At 40.9% G+C, this 14,688-nt stretch overlaps 2 protein-coding genes across 5 annotated transcripts in view; one reads left to right on the top strand and one right to left on the bottom strand.

Moving 5' to 3' along the window:
- LOC109399656 (phosphatase Herzog) overlaps positions 1-14,688 on the top strand; it is a 335,043-nt gene that overhangs the window by 253,341 nt on the left and 67,014 nt on the right. The window lies entirely within an intron of this gene.
- Positions 12,326-14,688, bottom strand: part of LOC109400976 (alsin homolog) — a 125,984-nt gene continuing 123,621 nt past the window's right edge. Inside the window, exons 8-11 of one of the 2 annotated variants that reach the window (XR_009998608.1) lie at positions 14,172-14,351; positions 13,035-13,180; positions 12,581-12,954; positions 12,326-12,495 (exon numbers count right to left, since the gene is read on the bottom strand). Coding sequence is in view for 1 of the 2 variants with exons in the window: in XM_062855918.1 (XP_062711902.1) it covers positions 12,704-12,954; positions 13,035-13,180; positions 14,172-14,351 (577 nt within the window). In the remaining variant the exon portion in view is untranslated. Of the gene's footprint in view, positions 12,955-13,034; positions 13,181-14,171; positions 14,352-14,688 lie in introns of both variants that reach the window. The other variant, XM_062855918.1, reaches the window with a different exon arrangement.

The following is a 14,688-nucleotide window of genomic DNA, read 5'->3' as shown; positions in this document are numbered from 1 at the left end:
GTATAGACATAGACCATCAGCCTCGACAGAATCCGTTACAGCTAAATTCTCCAGGAATACCCTCAGGATTTTTTCAGGGATTCCTCCAGGAAATCCTCCGAAGATTCCTCCAGGAAATCCCCCAGAAGTTCCTCTGAACATTATTTTTGGAAATCCTCTAGGGATTTCTTCATAAATTCTTCCAGGAAATTCCTGGAGGAATACCATCAGCTTTTTTTTCAGGGATTCCCCCAGGAATTTCTTTACAAACTGCTTCTAGGATTCCTCCAAGGATTTCTTCAGGAATTCCTTCGAGGATTTATCCAAGAATTCCGCTAGAAATTCCTCCGGAGTTTTCTCAAGGGATCAGAAATAGAAAAATAATAGAATAAAAATGGAAATTTCCCAGAATTCCTCAAGAAATTCATCCAGTAATTCTTTCAAAAATTCTTCTAGAGATTCCTCCTAAAATTCCCAAAGGAATACCTCTAGGAATTTCTCCAGGATTTTATCCAGGAATTTCTCCAGAAACTTATCTGGGAATCACCCCAGGAATTTCTACATGAATTCTTCTAAGAATTTCTCCAGGAATTTCTCTAGGAATTGCTCCTGGACATCTTGCAGAAATTAGGTCAACAATTCCTCTAGGTATTTCTCCGGGAATTTCTCATGAGATTCCATCAGGAATTGCTTAAGGGATTGCTCCAGAGATTTCTCCATGGAATCTCTTCAGGAAATTCTTTGAAGATTCCTCCAGGAAATCCTGCAGAAGTTTCTCCAAGGATTCTTCCAGGTAATCCACTAGGGATTCTTCAGAAATTCTTCAAGAATGTTCTCCAGGAATACCTTCAAGAATTTTTCAGGGATTTCTCCAGGAATTACACCAGGAATTAATCAAGGAACACCATCATAAATTAGAGATTGCTTCAGAAATTCCTCCAGGGTTTTTTTCTAGGAATACCTTCTGGATTTTTTCCAGAAGTTCCACCAAGAAATCTTCCAGTTTTCCCTCCAGGAATCGCTACAGATATTTCTCTAGGAATTCCGCTAAAACTCGTCCAGGAATTTTTTCAGGGATTTTTCCAGAGATTTCTCCAGGAATTCCTTCAAGGATGTCTCTTGAAATCCCTCCGTGAATTTTCAGGGGATTTTTTTTCAGAAATTTCTCCCAGAGCTTCTCCATAGATTCCCCCAGAAATTCATCCAGAAGTTGTTGAAGGAATTCCAGAGATTCCCTCACGGATTCCGCCAGCAATTCCCAAAGGAGAATTTCCAGCAATTCCTCCAAGATTTTATCCAGAAATGTTTCCAAGAACTATTCCAGGAATTTCTTCAGGAATTACCCCAAGAATTTCATCAGGAATTCCTCCAGAAATTTCTCTAGGAATTGATCCAGGGATTGCTCCGGGACATCCTTCAGAAATTATGTCAACAATTTCTCCAGGAATTTTTCCAGAAATTCTTCTGGAGATTTTCTCAGAAATTCTTCCAGAAAATGCTCCAGGAACACCCTCAGGAATATTTCAGGGATTCCTCCAGGAAATCCTCCAGAGGATTCTGCCTGGTAATCCTCTAGGGATTTCTTCATAAATTCTTCCAGGAAATTCCTGGAGGAATACCATCAGTAATTTTTCGGGGATTCCCCCAGGGACTTCTTCACAAACTGCTTCTAGGATTCCCCAGAGATTCCTTCAGGCATTCTTTCAAGGTTTTATCAAAGAATTCCTCCAGAAATTCCGCTAGAAATTCCTGCAGGATTTCAGAAACAGAAAAATAATAGAATAGAAATAGAATTCTCCCAGAATTTCTCCAGAAATTCATCCAGTAATTCTTCCGAGAATTTCTCTTAGAGATTCCTCCAGAAATTCCCAAAGAAGTACCTCTAGTAATTCCTCCAGGATTTTATCCAGGAGTTTCTCCAGGAATAACCCCAGTAATTTCATCAGGAACTACCCCAGGAATTGTTCCTGGTCATCTTTCAGAAATTAAGTCAGCAATTCTTCTAGGTATTTATCCAGGAATTTCTCCCGAGATTTTATCAGGAATTGCTTCCTGATTCCTCCAGATATTCCTCCAGGGGATTTCCCTTTTGAAGGGATTCCTCCAGAGATTTCTCCATGAAAAATCTCTTCAGGAAATTCTATGAAGATTCCTTCAGGAAATCCTCCAGAAGTTTCTCCAAAGATTCTTCCAGGAAATCCTCTAGAGATTTTGTTCCGACTACCGTCGGAAGTTGAACCACTACCACTACCACATTTTGCTAAAGTAAAACCCAAACTCGAGCCAGCGCACCAACGACGGCGGAGTACTGTTTTATCACCACTACACCTCAAGCCACCGCATCAGCGGCGGCGACAATCAGTCTTTTTCGAAGCGTCGAACCGATCGGCCGTGCGCGCACCCGACAGCAGCAGAAGTGTAATAGAGAGAAAGAGAGAAAGAAGAGTAAAATAAATGTAGTGCTAAGAATGTAGTCGTCAGTGCCCTGATCACCTTTTTCCACCGAAGAATTGGCCCTTGCCAAGTTCCCTCCCGTGAAGTGATTCTTCCCCTGTTGGCCCTTGCCAAACCAGGTTGTTTCCGCCATTTTTCGACCTCCGGTTCCCAGAGGATTGGCCCTTGCCAGTCCTTGCTCCTCCCGCGTGTGTTTCCCCCAAAAACTAAAGTGATACAGTCCGCTGCAGTTCGACTCACCCTGCTGGGCTCGAACAGATTTCTTCAGAAATTCTTCAAGAATATTCTCCAGGAATTCCTGCAGAAATTTTCCAGGGATTCCTCCAGGTATTCCACCAGGGATTCCTCCAGATATTCCTCCAGGGATTTCTTCAAGGAAACCCCCTGGGATTCCTTCAGGAATTCATTCGAGAATTTCTCCAGGAACTCCACTTGCAATTCCACTAGAAATTCCTCCAGGAATCTCTCAAAGGGTTCTTTCAAAAATAGAAAAATAACAGAAATAGAAACAGAAATCTCTCAGAATTCTTCTGGAGATTTCTCTAGATATTCATCCAGTAATTCTTCCAAGAATTCCTCTAGAGATTCCTCCAGAAATTTCCACAGGAATACCACTAGGAACTCCTCCATTTATTCCTCCGGGATGTTATCTAGAAATTTCTTCCGGAATACCTCCAGGAAATACCCCAGGAATTTCTTCCGGAATATTCCTGGCATCCTTCAGGAATTATGCCAGCAATTCGTCCAGGAATTTCTCCTGGAAATCCTCTTGGGATTTCTTCAGAGATTCTCTCAGGAAATTCTCCAGGAATACTTTGAGGAAATTTTCAGGGATTCCTCCAGATATTCTTCCAGCAATCACTTCAGGGATTTCTCCACGAGTTTTTCGAGGGGTATTTCCAAAAATTCCACCAGGGAATCCTCCAGAAATTCCTCCAAGGGTTCTTTCAAGAAATCCTCCTGGAATTTCTTAAGGGATTTTTTTTTCAGAAATTTCTCTAGCAATTCCTCCCAGAGTTCCTCTGGAGATTTCATCAGGAATTTCTTCCAGAATTCTCCTAGGAATTCCAAGAATTCACCCAAAAAATTGCTCAAGGAAATTCTCCAGGAATTACGCCGGGAATTTGCTCAGAAGTTTCTACAGGCATTCCTCCAAGGATTCCTTTACAAATTTCTCTGAGATTTCAATTCACTATTTTTGGCGACGCAGTCATAAAATGAACAAACGACGTTATTTATTTGCCCAACGTTTCGACACGGGGTTTGTGTCTTCCTCAGGGGGTACCAGTACAAGTTGTGCGAGAAAAATCAGAAATTTTAAAGTCATGTACCAAAAACAGCGTGATCCGACAGTTATAGTTAGACGAAACATAGGACAAATAACGACACAAAGATTTACTCCCTGATGAAGACACAAACTCCGTGTCGAAACGTTGGGCAAATAAATAACGTCGTTTGTTTATTTTATGACTGCGTAGCCAAAAATAGTTAATTGTACCATACAGTCGATTCTATCCCAGTTCTAAGATTTCATTTGTTGTTTTTCTGACTTCAGCTAGATTGAGGAGGTACGATTCGAGCGTTTGTTCACCAAGGAGGTGCGGCTCAAACAGCGTCTGTTCTGGCATCCAGCGGCTGAGTAAGAAACGCTGCACCACGCCCAGCTAGATCCAAGGTGGTAGCCCCATCAGCGTGGTCGTCCCAGTGTTGGTTGGGACGTTAAACAGAACTGGCACGATGGCCCTCCGGCGAGACAGGAGTGTTGGCGTAGGCCCAATAAGCCACCCGTAAAAATCCCCATTGCGAATAACATAGGAGAAAATACGACTCGATACAATCGGCAAAAAACCACGCGACGAAATAAGGACTACGATTGGAAACTTGGAACATGGAATTGCAAGTCACTAGGTTTCGCAGGATGTGACAGGATAAATTACGACGAACTACAACTTCGACCGCAACTTCGACATCGTGGCGTTGCAGGAACTTTGTTGGACTGGACAGAATGTCTGAAAAAGCGGGCATCGAGCGGCTACCTTCTAGCAAAGCTGTGGCACCACCAATGAACTGGGAACAGGATTTATAGTGTTGGGCAAGATGCGACAACGTGTGATCGGGTGGCAGCCGATCAACGCAAGGATGTGCATGTTGAGAGTTTGAGTTAAGGGCCGTTTCTTCAACTACAGCATCATCAACGTCCACTGCCCACACGAAGGGAGACCCGATGACGAGAAAGAAGCGTTCTACGCGCAGTTAGAGCAAACATACGATGGTTGCTCGCCGCGTGACGTGGTATGGTAGTCCGAAGCACCTTCTTCCCCCGCAAAGATATCCACAAAGCCACCTGGAGATCACCCGACCATCAAACAGAAAACCAAATCGACCACGTTCTAATCGACGGTAAATTCTTCTCAGATATAACCAACGTCCGCACATACCGCAGTGCGAATATAGATTCGGATCACTACTTAGTTGCTGATGCATGCGCTCAGAACTTTCGACAGTTATTACCACGCGTCGAAGTCGAACGCCGCGGCTGAACATCGAACAACTTCGTAACGTAGAAGTGGCTCAAGACTACGCGCAGCAGTTAGCAATGGCCCTACCAACGGAAGAGCAGCTTGGCGCAGCTACACTTGAAGATGGCTGGAGGGACATCCGTAGGTAGTACCTCGGCTACAGCACTAGGCTTGGCGACTCCGAATCACAGAAACGACTGGTACGACGGCGAATGTGAACAGTTGAAAAACGAGAAGAATGCAGCATGGGCGAGAATGCTGCAACACCGTACGAGAGCGAATGAGGCACGTTACAAACAGGCGCGGAACAGGCAGAACTCAGTCTTCCGGATGAAGAAGCGCCAGCAGGAAGAACGAGATCGCGAAGCGATGGAAGAGCTGTACCGCGCTAAGGACACACGAAAGTTCTACGAGAAGCTGAACCGCTCGCGCAGAGGCTTTGTGCCACAAGCCGACATGTGCCGAGATAATCACGGGAATATTCTCACGAGCGAGCGTGAGGTGGTCGAGAGGTGGCGGCAGCATTACGATGAGCACCTCAACAAAGCCGCTGGAGCAGATCAACTACCAAGCGAGCTTCTAAAATACGGTGGAGAAGCACTGGTGAGAGCACTACACTGGGTCATTACCAAGATTTGGGAGGAGGAAGTATTACCGGAGGAATGGATGGAAGGTATCGTGTGTCCCATCTACAAAAAGGGCGACAAGTTGGATTGCGGGAACTACCGCGCGATCACACTACTGAGCGCTGCCTACAAGATACTCTCTCAAATTTTATGCCGCCGTCTATCACCGATTGCAAGAGAGTTCGTGGAGCAATATCAGGCTGGATTTATGGGTGAACGCGCTACAACCACAGAGAACAGACATCCAAGTCCAGTTCCGAAACTGTGTAAGGAATTTAACGACCATTTGAAATCGGTCACACAAGTGGCAATAGCGTGGCGCTGCAATCGGTTACTTTCCCATACTAATTTAATTCACCACTTGAAATGTTTCAATTCACCACTGACTGTGGCAATATGGTGTTTGGTGGCGTTAATGTTATCATCGTGTATTGGTTTGCAACCTTACTCAAGTAAAGATTCAAATCTTTACACAACTTTCCGAATGAAATTTGTTCTAGCCTGGATGTCTGTTCTCTGTGCTACAACGGACCAGATGTTCGCCATCCGCCAGGTGTTGCAGAAATGCCGCGAATACAACGTGCCCACACATCACTTGTTCATCGATTTCAAATCGGCGTATGATACAATCGATCGAGAACAGCTATGGCAGATTATGCACGAATACGGATTCCCGGATAAACTGAAACGGTTGATCAAGGCGAGGATGGATCGAGTGATGTGCGTAGTTCGAGTATCAGGGACATTCTTGAGTCCCTTCGAATCTCGCAGAGGGTTACGGCAAGGTGATGGTCTTTCGTGCTTGCTGTTCAACATTGCTTTGGAGGGTGTAATAAGAAGAGCGGGGATAAACACGAGTGGGACGATTTTCACGAAGTCCGTTCAGCTGCTTGGTTTCGCCGATGATATTGATATTATTGCTCGTAAATTTGAGACGATGGCGGAAACGTACATCCGACTAAAGAGTGAAGCCAGGCGAATCGGATTAGTCATTAATGTGTCGAAGACAAAGTACATGATGGCAAAGGGCTCCAGGGAGGAATCACCGCGCCCGCCACCCCGAATTCATATCGACGGTGATGAAATCGAGGCGGTTGAAGAATTCGTGTACTTGGGCTCACTGGTGACCGACGACAACGACACCAGCAGAGAAATTCAGAGGCGCATTGTGACAGGAAATCGTGCCTACTTTGGACTCCGCAGAACTCTACGATCGAATAAAGATCGCCGTAACACAAAGTTAACCATCTACAAAACGTTGATTAGACCGGTCGTCCTCTATGGGCACGAAATGGACCCTACGTGCAGAGGACCAAGGCGCCCTTGGAGTTTTCGAACGGAAGGTATTGCGTACGTTTCAGTTGCGTACCATCTACGGCGGAGTGCAGATGGAAGACAGGACTTAAAGACGGCGAATGAACCACGAGCTGCATCAGCTGCTGGGAAAACCAACCATCGTCCATACCGCGAAAATCGGGAGGCTACGGTGGGCGGGTCACGTCATCAGGATGTCGGATAGCAACCCGACTAAAATGGTTCTCGAGAGTCACCCGACCGGTACAAGAAGACGTGGAGCGCAGCGAGCTAGGTGGGTCGACCAAGTGGAGGACGATCTGCGGACCCTACGCAGAGTGCGGAACTGGAGACAAACTGCCATGGACCGAGTGGAATGGAGGCGGCTACTATGTACAGCAGAGGCCACCCCGGCCTTAGCCTGACCGGTAAGGTAAGGTCAAAGATTTCATATATGAATTTTTAAAGACATTTCTTATGAAATTTTACTAGGGATTCCGTCCAGAATTCCTCCAGGATTTTCTCCAGAATTTCCTCCAGGGAATCCTCCAGAGATTTATCTACGATTTCCTCATGAGATCTCTTCAGAAATTTCACTAGGTATCCCTCCCATAATTTTTCCAGGAATTCGTACAGGTTTATTTTTTGAAATTTGTACAGGAGTTCCTTCTGCAATTCAAAAATTCAAAAAATTCTGTAGGATTTTCTCCAGCAAATAGTATTGGAAGATAAATGGAAGCATACAGGAACCCGGAAATTCTAGGTTTATCCTCAAAAGAGTTCGTAATTTCCAAAAGAGTTCAGCTATAATTTCTGGTGAATGTTTTGTAGACATTGACAAAAAAAAATCAGAGCAAAATATTGCACGAGTAATTAAAAATCCTTAATCTTCCAGAAATTACCAGCACCACGTTGATTTGTGTAGATCAGGCGAGTTTTTGTTGACGTATTGTACAAAATACAACAGGGTTAAGGGTTAAATAAAGCTTTTAGAAAATAATGTTATTATATTCATTTCCATCGTGTTGCGTTTAGTTATAAAAGCTAGTAGGTACATTTTTACTAAGGGTGCTTGCACCACCCCCCCCCCCCCCCCCCCTGACCGAAAAGCTGGCTACGCCCTTGGGAGTCCTTAGGACAGCTTAGGGCACCTGGTTTACCACTTATTTAAACATTTGTTTGACTTTAAATAGATGTGTCAATTCAACTTATTCACTTTTTTCTCTTTCCTTTCCTTTGCATAAAAAAGTCACGAACATCAACAAAACAAAGCGCGGAAAAAATCTAAAACTGAATAAATAATTAAAAATGCACGGTAAAATAATATTTCGGAAAGTGAATAGTTCAAACAGGTTCAAACGTAAGAAAAACAGTATAATACAGGGGATACTCAAAATATCTGGGATAGGTAAAATTTTCACTTTTCAAAAAATGTTCAACTCGCTGTAACTTTTCGAAAAGGGTATCAAATATTCTCAAATTTTTACTGTAAGTTGATCTGTAGTTGTGTATCAGTGATCAAAATTTGGAAAAGATCGAGCCATTCTACACGAAGTTATAAAGGTTCTAGAAAAATGTATAATTATCCGATAGCCAACTTTGAGCTGTTGTATCTTTGGATTCAATGAAACGAATGCAATGAAATTTTGATCATTTATGCTTTGAAAAACAGGGTACTTAATTTGAAATTATTAATAAGAAAAAAAAAATTATGGCGGTTTGATTTATTCTGTGTTTTTTTTAGTAAATTTATCTATTTTTTATATGCATCCCATTACTTTTTCAATTTAATGCCAGTTATTTTGTTACTTCCTTTCAAAATATATTCATATTTAAGTCAATTAGAGGGAATTTAAATGAACTATAATTACTATCTCAAATTTTGAAACGATGATGAAGTTTTGGATAAATTGGTGTTATATTAGAAAAATAATCCAATCGTAGTAATTTTGTTTCGTGTAAAGAATTTTAAGTTTAGCCAAAAGTTTTGATGGTAGTTCATTATATAAGTCATAAATGATCAAAATTTCATTGCATTCGGTTAATTGAATCCGGAGATAAAACAGCTCAAAGTTGGCTATCGGATAATTATACCTTTTTCTAGAACCTTTATAACTTCGTATAGAATGGCTCGATCTTTTCCAAATTTTGACCACTGATACACTGATATACTAGTTGATCAACTCACAGTAAAAATTTTAGAATATTTGATGCCTTCTTCGAAAAGTTACAGCGAGTTGAACATTTTTTGAAAAGTGAAAATTTTACCTATCCCAGTTATTTAAAGTATCCCGGTATATTGTGACATAAATATCGGGTGTAAATGTATAGTAGCTACCTGTAGCTACAAAGTGCACAGCTTTTAGCGAACCATTCTATTACAATACACTTTATTGAAGCTGGTACACAGTATGGTGCAGGAATGGTTTTTTTGCAATTTCTCATCGTAGTAGGCTGTTTTACCTCACGCAAATCTGACAGGAAAAGGCCTACTTTCCCACACCAAATTAACAGTGCTGTAATGGTTCATTACAGCACTGATTTGCGTTGCGTAATGAACCATTACAGCACTGTTTTCAGTTTTGGTCAACTTCTTGATGCTTTCTGGACGTTTTACCCTTCTTACACCCATAAGAAGGGTATAAATATCGCTCAAAAAACCGACTTTCGATCCGAGGCCCGGAGGGCCGAGTCTCATATACCAATGAACTCAGCTCGACGAACTGAGCAAATGTCTGTATGTGTGTGTGTGTGTGTGTATGTGTGTATGTGTGTGTGTGTGTATGTGCGTTACAAAAAAAAGTCACGCACGTTTCTCAGCCGTCTGTCAACCGATTTAAGTTCTCTTGGAAGCAAATGAAAGCTACTACATCCTAGTAGAACGCTATTGAATTTTTTTTCGATTGGACGTTTGGTTACCGAGATATCTCTCGAAGAGTACTTATGAGTCATACTTCTAAACTTTTTAAGATTTTTGACCAAGTGTATCATAATAAATATTTCGACCGTTTGTCAATCGATTTGGGTTCCCTTGGCACCAAATGAAAGCTACATCACCCTAGTAGATCTCCCAGAAATTTTATTTCGATTGGACATTTGGTTACAGAGATATCTTTCGAAGAGTACTTCGGATTTATACAACTAAACCTTTTGAGATTTTTGACCAAAAGTATCATAATGAATATCTTAGCCGTCTGTCAACCGATTTCGGTTATCCTGGCACCAAATAAAAGCTACAACATTCTAGTAGAGCCCTATACAATTTCATTAGGATTGGACATTTGGTTACCGAGATATCTTTCAAATAGTACTTAGGAGTAATACAGGTTAACTCTTTGAGAGATTTTTGGCCAAGGGTACCATAATAAATATCTCAGCCGTCTGTCAACCGTTTTGGGTTCTCTATGCCCCAAATGAACGCTACAATATGCTTGTATAAGACCCTGCAATTTTATTTCGATTCGACATTTGATTACTGAGATATCTTACGAAGAGTATTTCAATAAATTCTTTTTTTTTATTATATTCACTTGTTATCTTGCATTTGTTTTTGACCAGTCTCTTTTTAAATAAATGATGCTGACCTCATACAAAGTGTATACTAGCAGGTTATTGTTTTCAACAAAATTATGAATAACAAATTACAAATACACAGGAATTTTATGGAAACTAACAATATGTTAAATGAAAGCTTTGAAGAACCAGACAGTCAAAATAACTAGCTAATGCCAAAACTGATTAACTTAGTAGATATATCATTTTTGTCGTTTTTACACCATAACCATGAATACCAAGTACTTCGGAGCTAATTTAATTGACTGATTAAGATATATTGTGTCTCGCTGATTTTCTTACCCATTTGTTAATCGATTCAAGATATTTTGGCAGTTAATAAAAGATACAAAATTCCAGAATATGTAAGCTATTTTTTAAACATTCCATACAAGACTCTAGGAAGTGTCTGGCATTTCTGGTAGTTTAGTCCATGGTCCATGATGCTATTTAGGAAACCAATCCACTAGATGCCAAATCCACAATATTTTCTAAAACTTTTGGTAAATTACACAAAACAAATATGTTAAATACAAATAATACAACAATAATTTTAATAAGTGTAAGAAGGGTTCTGTTCACCATAGGTGGATTAAATCGGGTTTTTTTTTTAATTGTGACAACTGCACAGTATAACCTGTTATGTTCAAATTTTCTTAAACATGGCTATGAACATCAGTGTGCAGTAGGGCAGTTCAGACTTTAAACAAGTCAAAAATTCAAAGCTCCCATATGTTCATTACAATCCTTGGTACTAAACTAGGCTGCCGTGAATCACATATCAGTCCCATCTTTGCTGGAATTCCTATGCAAATGGGACAAATATGCGATTCACGGCAGTAGAGTCCTGTCAAATTTTCAGCCATTTCGGTGGTGGTTTAATGGTGGCCCAAAAGCAAAATAGGTTTATGTGGGAATTACTATGCAGAATTTTCAAAAAAGGTTCTCCGTGCTGTACAGCATTAACACATGGATGAAGTCATAGGGTCAAAGCCATATTGAATTCTTCAGATCTCAATGATGAATGTTGCCGAAGACCGGAACTTATTTCGACAATCGGGTAAAAAGTTATTAAACAAATTCTCACTCGCATGCGCATCTTCATACACGATGTCCTGCAAGGTGTGCAAGAAGGTAACACGCATGATTGCGTGTCAAGCGTGTCGATCGAGCTGTGGTCTTCTGTTCAAACATGCATGGACGATAATTGATTAATAATTTCTGTCTCGTGAGTCGAAACGAATTGCGGTCTTCGGCAACATTCATCATTGAGGTCTGAAGAATTCAATTCGGCTTTGACCCTATGACGTCATCCATGAATTGATGCTCTACAGCGTGGAGAACCTTTTTTAAAAATTCGCCATGGTAATTCCCATATAAACCTATTTTGCTTTTGGGCCACCATTAAATCACCACCGAAATGGCTGAAAATTTGACAGCACTCTAGTTTTGCACCAAGGATTGTAATGAACATATGGGAGCTTTGAGTTTTTGACATGTTTAAAGTCTGAATTGCCCTAGTGTGCAGTTTGATGAAAAAGTTTTGTTAAAAACTATCCTCAAGGGTAATCTATGAAATTGCAAAAAACGTTGTACGTAACTCGGTGCAGAACTCGATTTTTCCAGCACTCGTCGTAATCATCCAACTCGGCAAGCCTCGTTGGATAAATGTACTACTCGTGCTGTAAAAATCGTCATTCTACACCTTGTTGCGTAAACTACTATTACCATACACCCTATGGTTAGTTTTTATCCGGGAGAAGGGATTGTAGTTTTTGTACTGACAGATAAAGGGCGAAGGCAATGAACGAACATTTGATAAAGCTAGGGTATTACAGGGTATTACTACAATAGACATACGCTTGATTGGGTTTCTTTCATTGTATAAAAAATATTTGTATATATAGTATTCGTACATAAATAACTTTTATTTTTTCACTGGTAATAGCAGGAAATCGCATCTTTTTTATTTTTTTTAAAGCATCTCAATCGATATCAACACTAAACATTGCATAAATATTTCTTTATATTTTCATGAAGTAGTACTTTTCACGAACAATTGCTTTTAGTTTCTTTAAAAATAAAAAGCAAAATAAAAAAAACTATGAGCAAAATTATGGTCGACTTGAAAACCTTACTTTAAAAAACCAAACCTACCTAAGCAGACTCGTGGCGTTCTTGTACAGGGAATGGCGTACAAATCACAGAGTATTTTCGACACAAAACAAACTAGTATATTATAGGACTCCGCTAACAGAGCATGCAATTTCCAACTCCGTTTTACGGACTTCCTCCGTCGAAAATTTTATTGACGAAGAAGTTATCGCTAATGATATGCTGGTAGGACGCCTTCAGCGTGGTAAGACAGTAGTCGTTCTGGGTGCTGCTGTGGTAGTCCCCTCCGTAGGCATCGTTCTGCATCAGGTCTTCCAGCAGGCTTATTTCCGCCCCCAGTTGAGGTATGTTGGCTTTGATGATGAGCAGGATGGCCAGCTCCAGTAAGCTATCCGCTGCAATACTGAACGTGGAGTCTGTTTCGGGGGATTTGTCGGGAGATAAAAAGAAGTGTGAGATTGTGAAGGTGATTAGTGTTGATTCGGAGGAAACCTACCGTACTGTCGGCTGGCATCGTTGACCAACTCGAACGCTTCATTGATATGTTTCATCATCTCACTTGGGCAGCACTTTTCCTTGAAGCGGTTTAGACTTTCGATTGCTTGCTGGTAGAGTGAACTCTGAATTATTGGAATGAGCTCTCTGAAAACAGACAAACGTTAGAATAGGCTAATTTATGCCGATGATCTTAAGATATTCATAGCTGTGAAATCTATTGATGACTGCAGAGAACTTCAACGGATAGTGGATATGTTTGTGGATTGGTGCAAACGCAACTCTTTGACCATCAGCGTACGGAAATGTATGGTTATCTCATTTAGCAGAAAAGTACAACCGTTAACATGGAACTACACGATGAAAGGCGAAACGCTACAGAGGGTGAATACTGTAAAGGACTTAGGCGTACTCCTGGATGCAAAACTACATTTCACCGAGCACTACACGAACATCCTGTCTAAAGCTAACCGGAATCTGGGAATGATCTTCAAATTCAGCAAGGAATTTAGAGATCCATATTGTCTTAGGTCTCTGTATTACTCGTTAGTGAGGTCAATTCTAGAATCTGTTGCTGTTGTTTGGGCCCCTACTGCGGTTGTTTGGATTAATAGGATTGAAAGCGTTCAGCGAAAATTCATCAGATTTGCTCTGAGAACCTTGCCATGGAACAATCCTGCTGAACTCCCGCCATACTCTGACCGCTGTCAGTTAATAGGTATGGCATCTCTAGAGAAAAGGAGGAACCTAATGAAGACAATGTTTATGGCCAAACTGTTGAAAGGCGAAATCGATGCACCGAACATCCTTTCTCGTTTGAATTTCAATGTTCCTGCAAGAACTTTAAGAAATACTAACTTTCTGCGGCTTGACTATCACCGTACGGATTACGGACAGAATGAGCCGATAAGGGCCATGTGCATGTTGTTCAACGAAAGTTACCATTTGTTTGATTTTAATCTTTCGACCACTACTTTTAAGAACAGACTAATTCGTGATGGCCCTATTTGATAATGTTAAATGTTGCTTTAGATAGTTGGCGTTTCATGTAGACTCAATGGAGTCCGATGGAAGTTAGGTTCAAATACAAATACAAATACAAATATTTTTATAACGAAATTGGATTGTTTCAACAAACCTGTTAATGTCCAGCAATTGTATCAAATTTTCGTCCGTCTTTTTCTCGCAGATCAATATCCTTTGTCGGTAAATTTCGTCGTTTTTGCTGCACTTGCTCGCGTACAGCACAAATAATGCCGAATATATACCCTGAGTCATAAGTATTGGATACAGCAGAGTTTGGTATGACAGCAGTTCCCTGGAATAACGAAAAATTGTGGTATTACGATACGAGAATCATTCTCATTCTATAGTAATCCCTGGAGGAATCCTAGGAAAAAAAGCCTAGAAAAATCGCAAGAGGAATCCCGAAAAAAAATCACGGGCAAAATCCCAGGAGGAATTCCATGAGATACTCTGGAGATATCCCGGAAAAAACATACTAGAATATCAGGAAGAATTTCTAAAGGAACAGGAATCTCTTGAAGAATCCCTTCACTCCATGAAGTCGGTGCAATTTAATGGAAATCCCAAGAATACCACAAAATTCTAAGAAACTTAATTGAAATTCTATCAAGACTTCTATCAAGTTTTCA

The sequence above is a fragment of the Aedes albopictus genome, chromosome 3 (assembly GCF_035046485.1).
Source record: "Aedes albopictus strain Foshan chromosome 3, AalbF5, whole genome shotgun sequence".
Lineage (NCBI taxonomy): Eukaryota > Metazoa > Arthropoda > Insecta > Diptera > Culicidae > Aedes > Aedes albopictus.
Note: the sequence above shows the minus strand (reverse complement) of the source record. Positions and strands in the feature narration are given on the sequence as shown.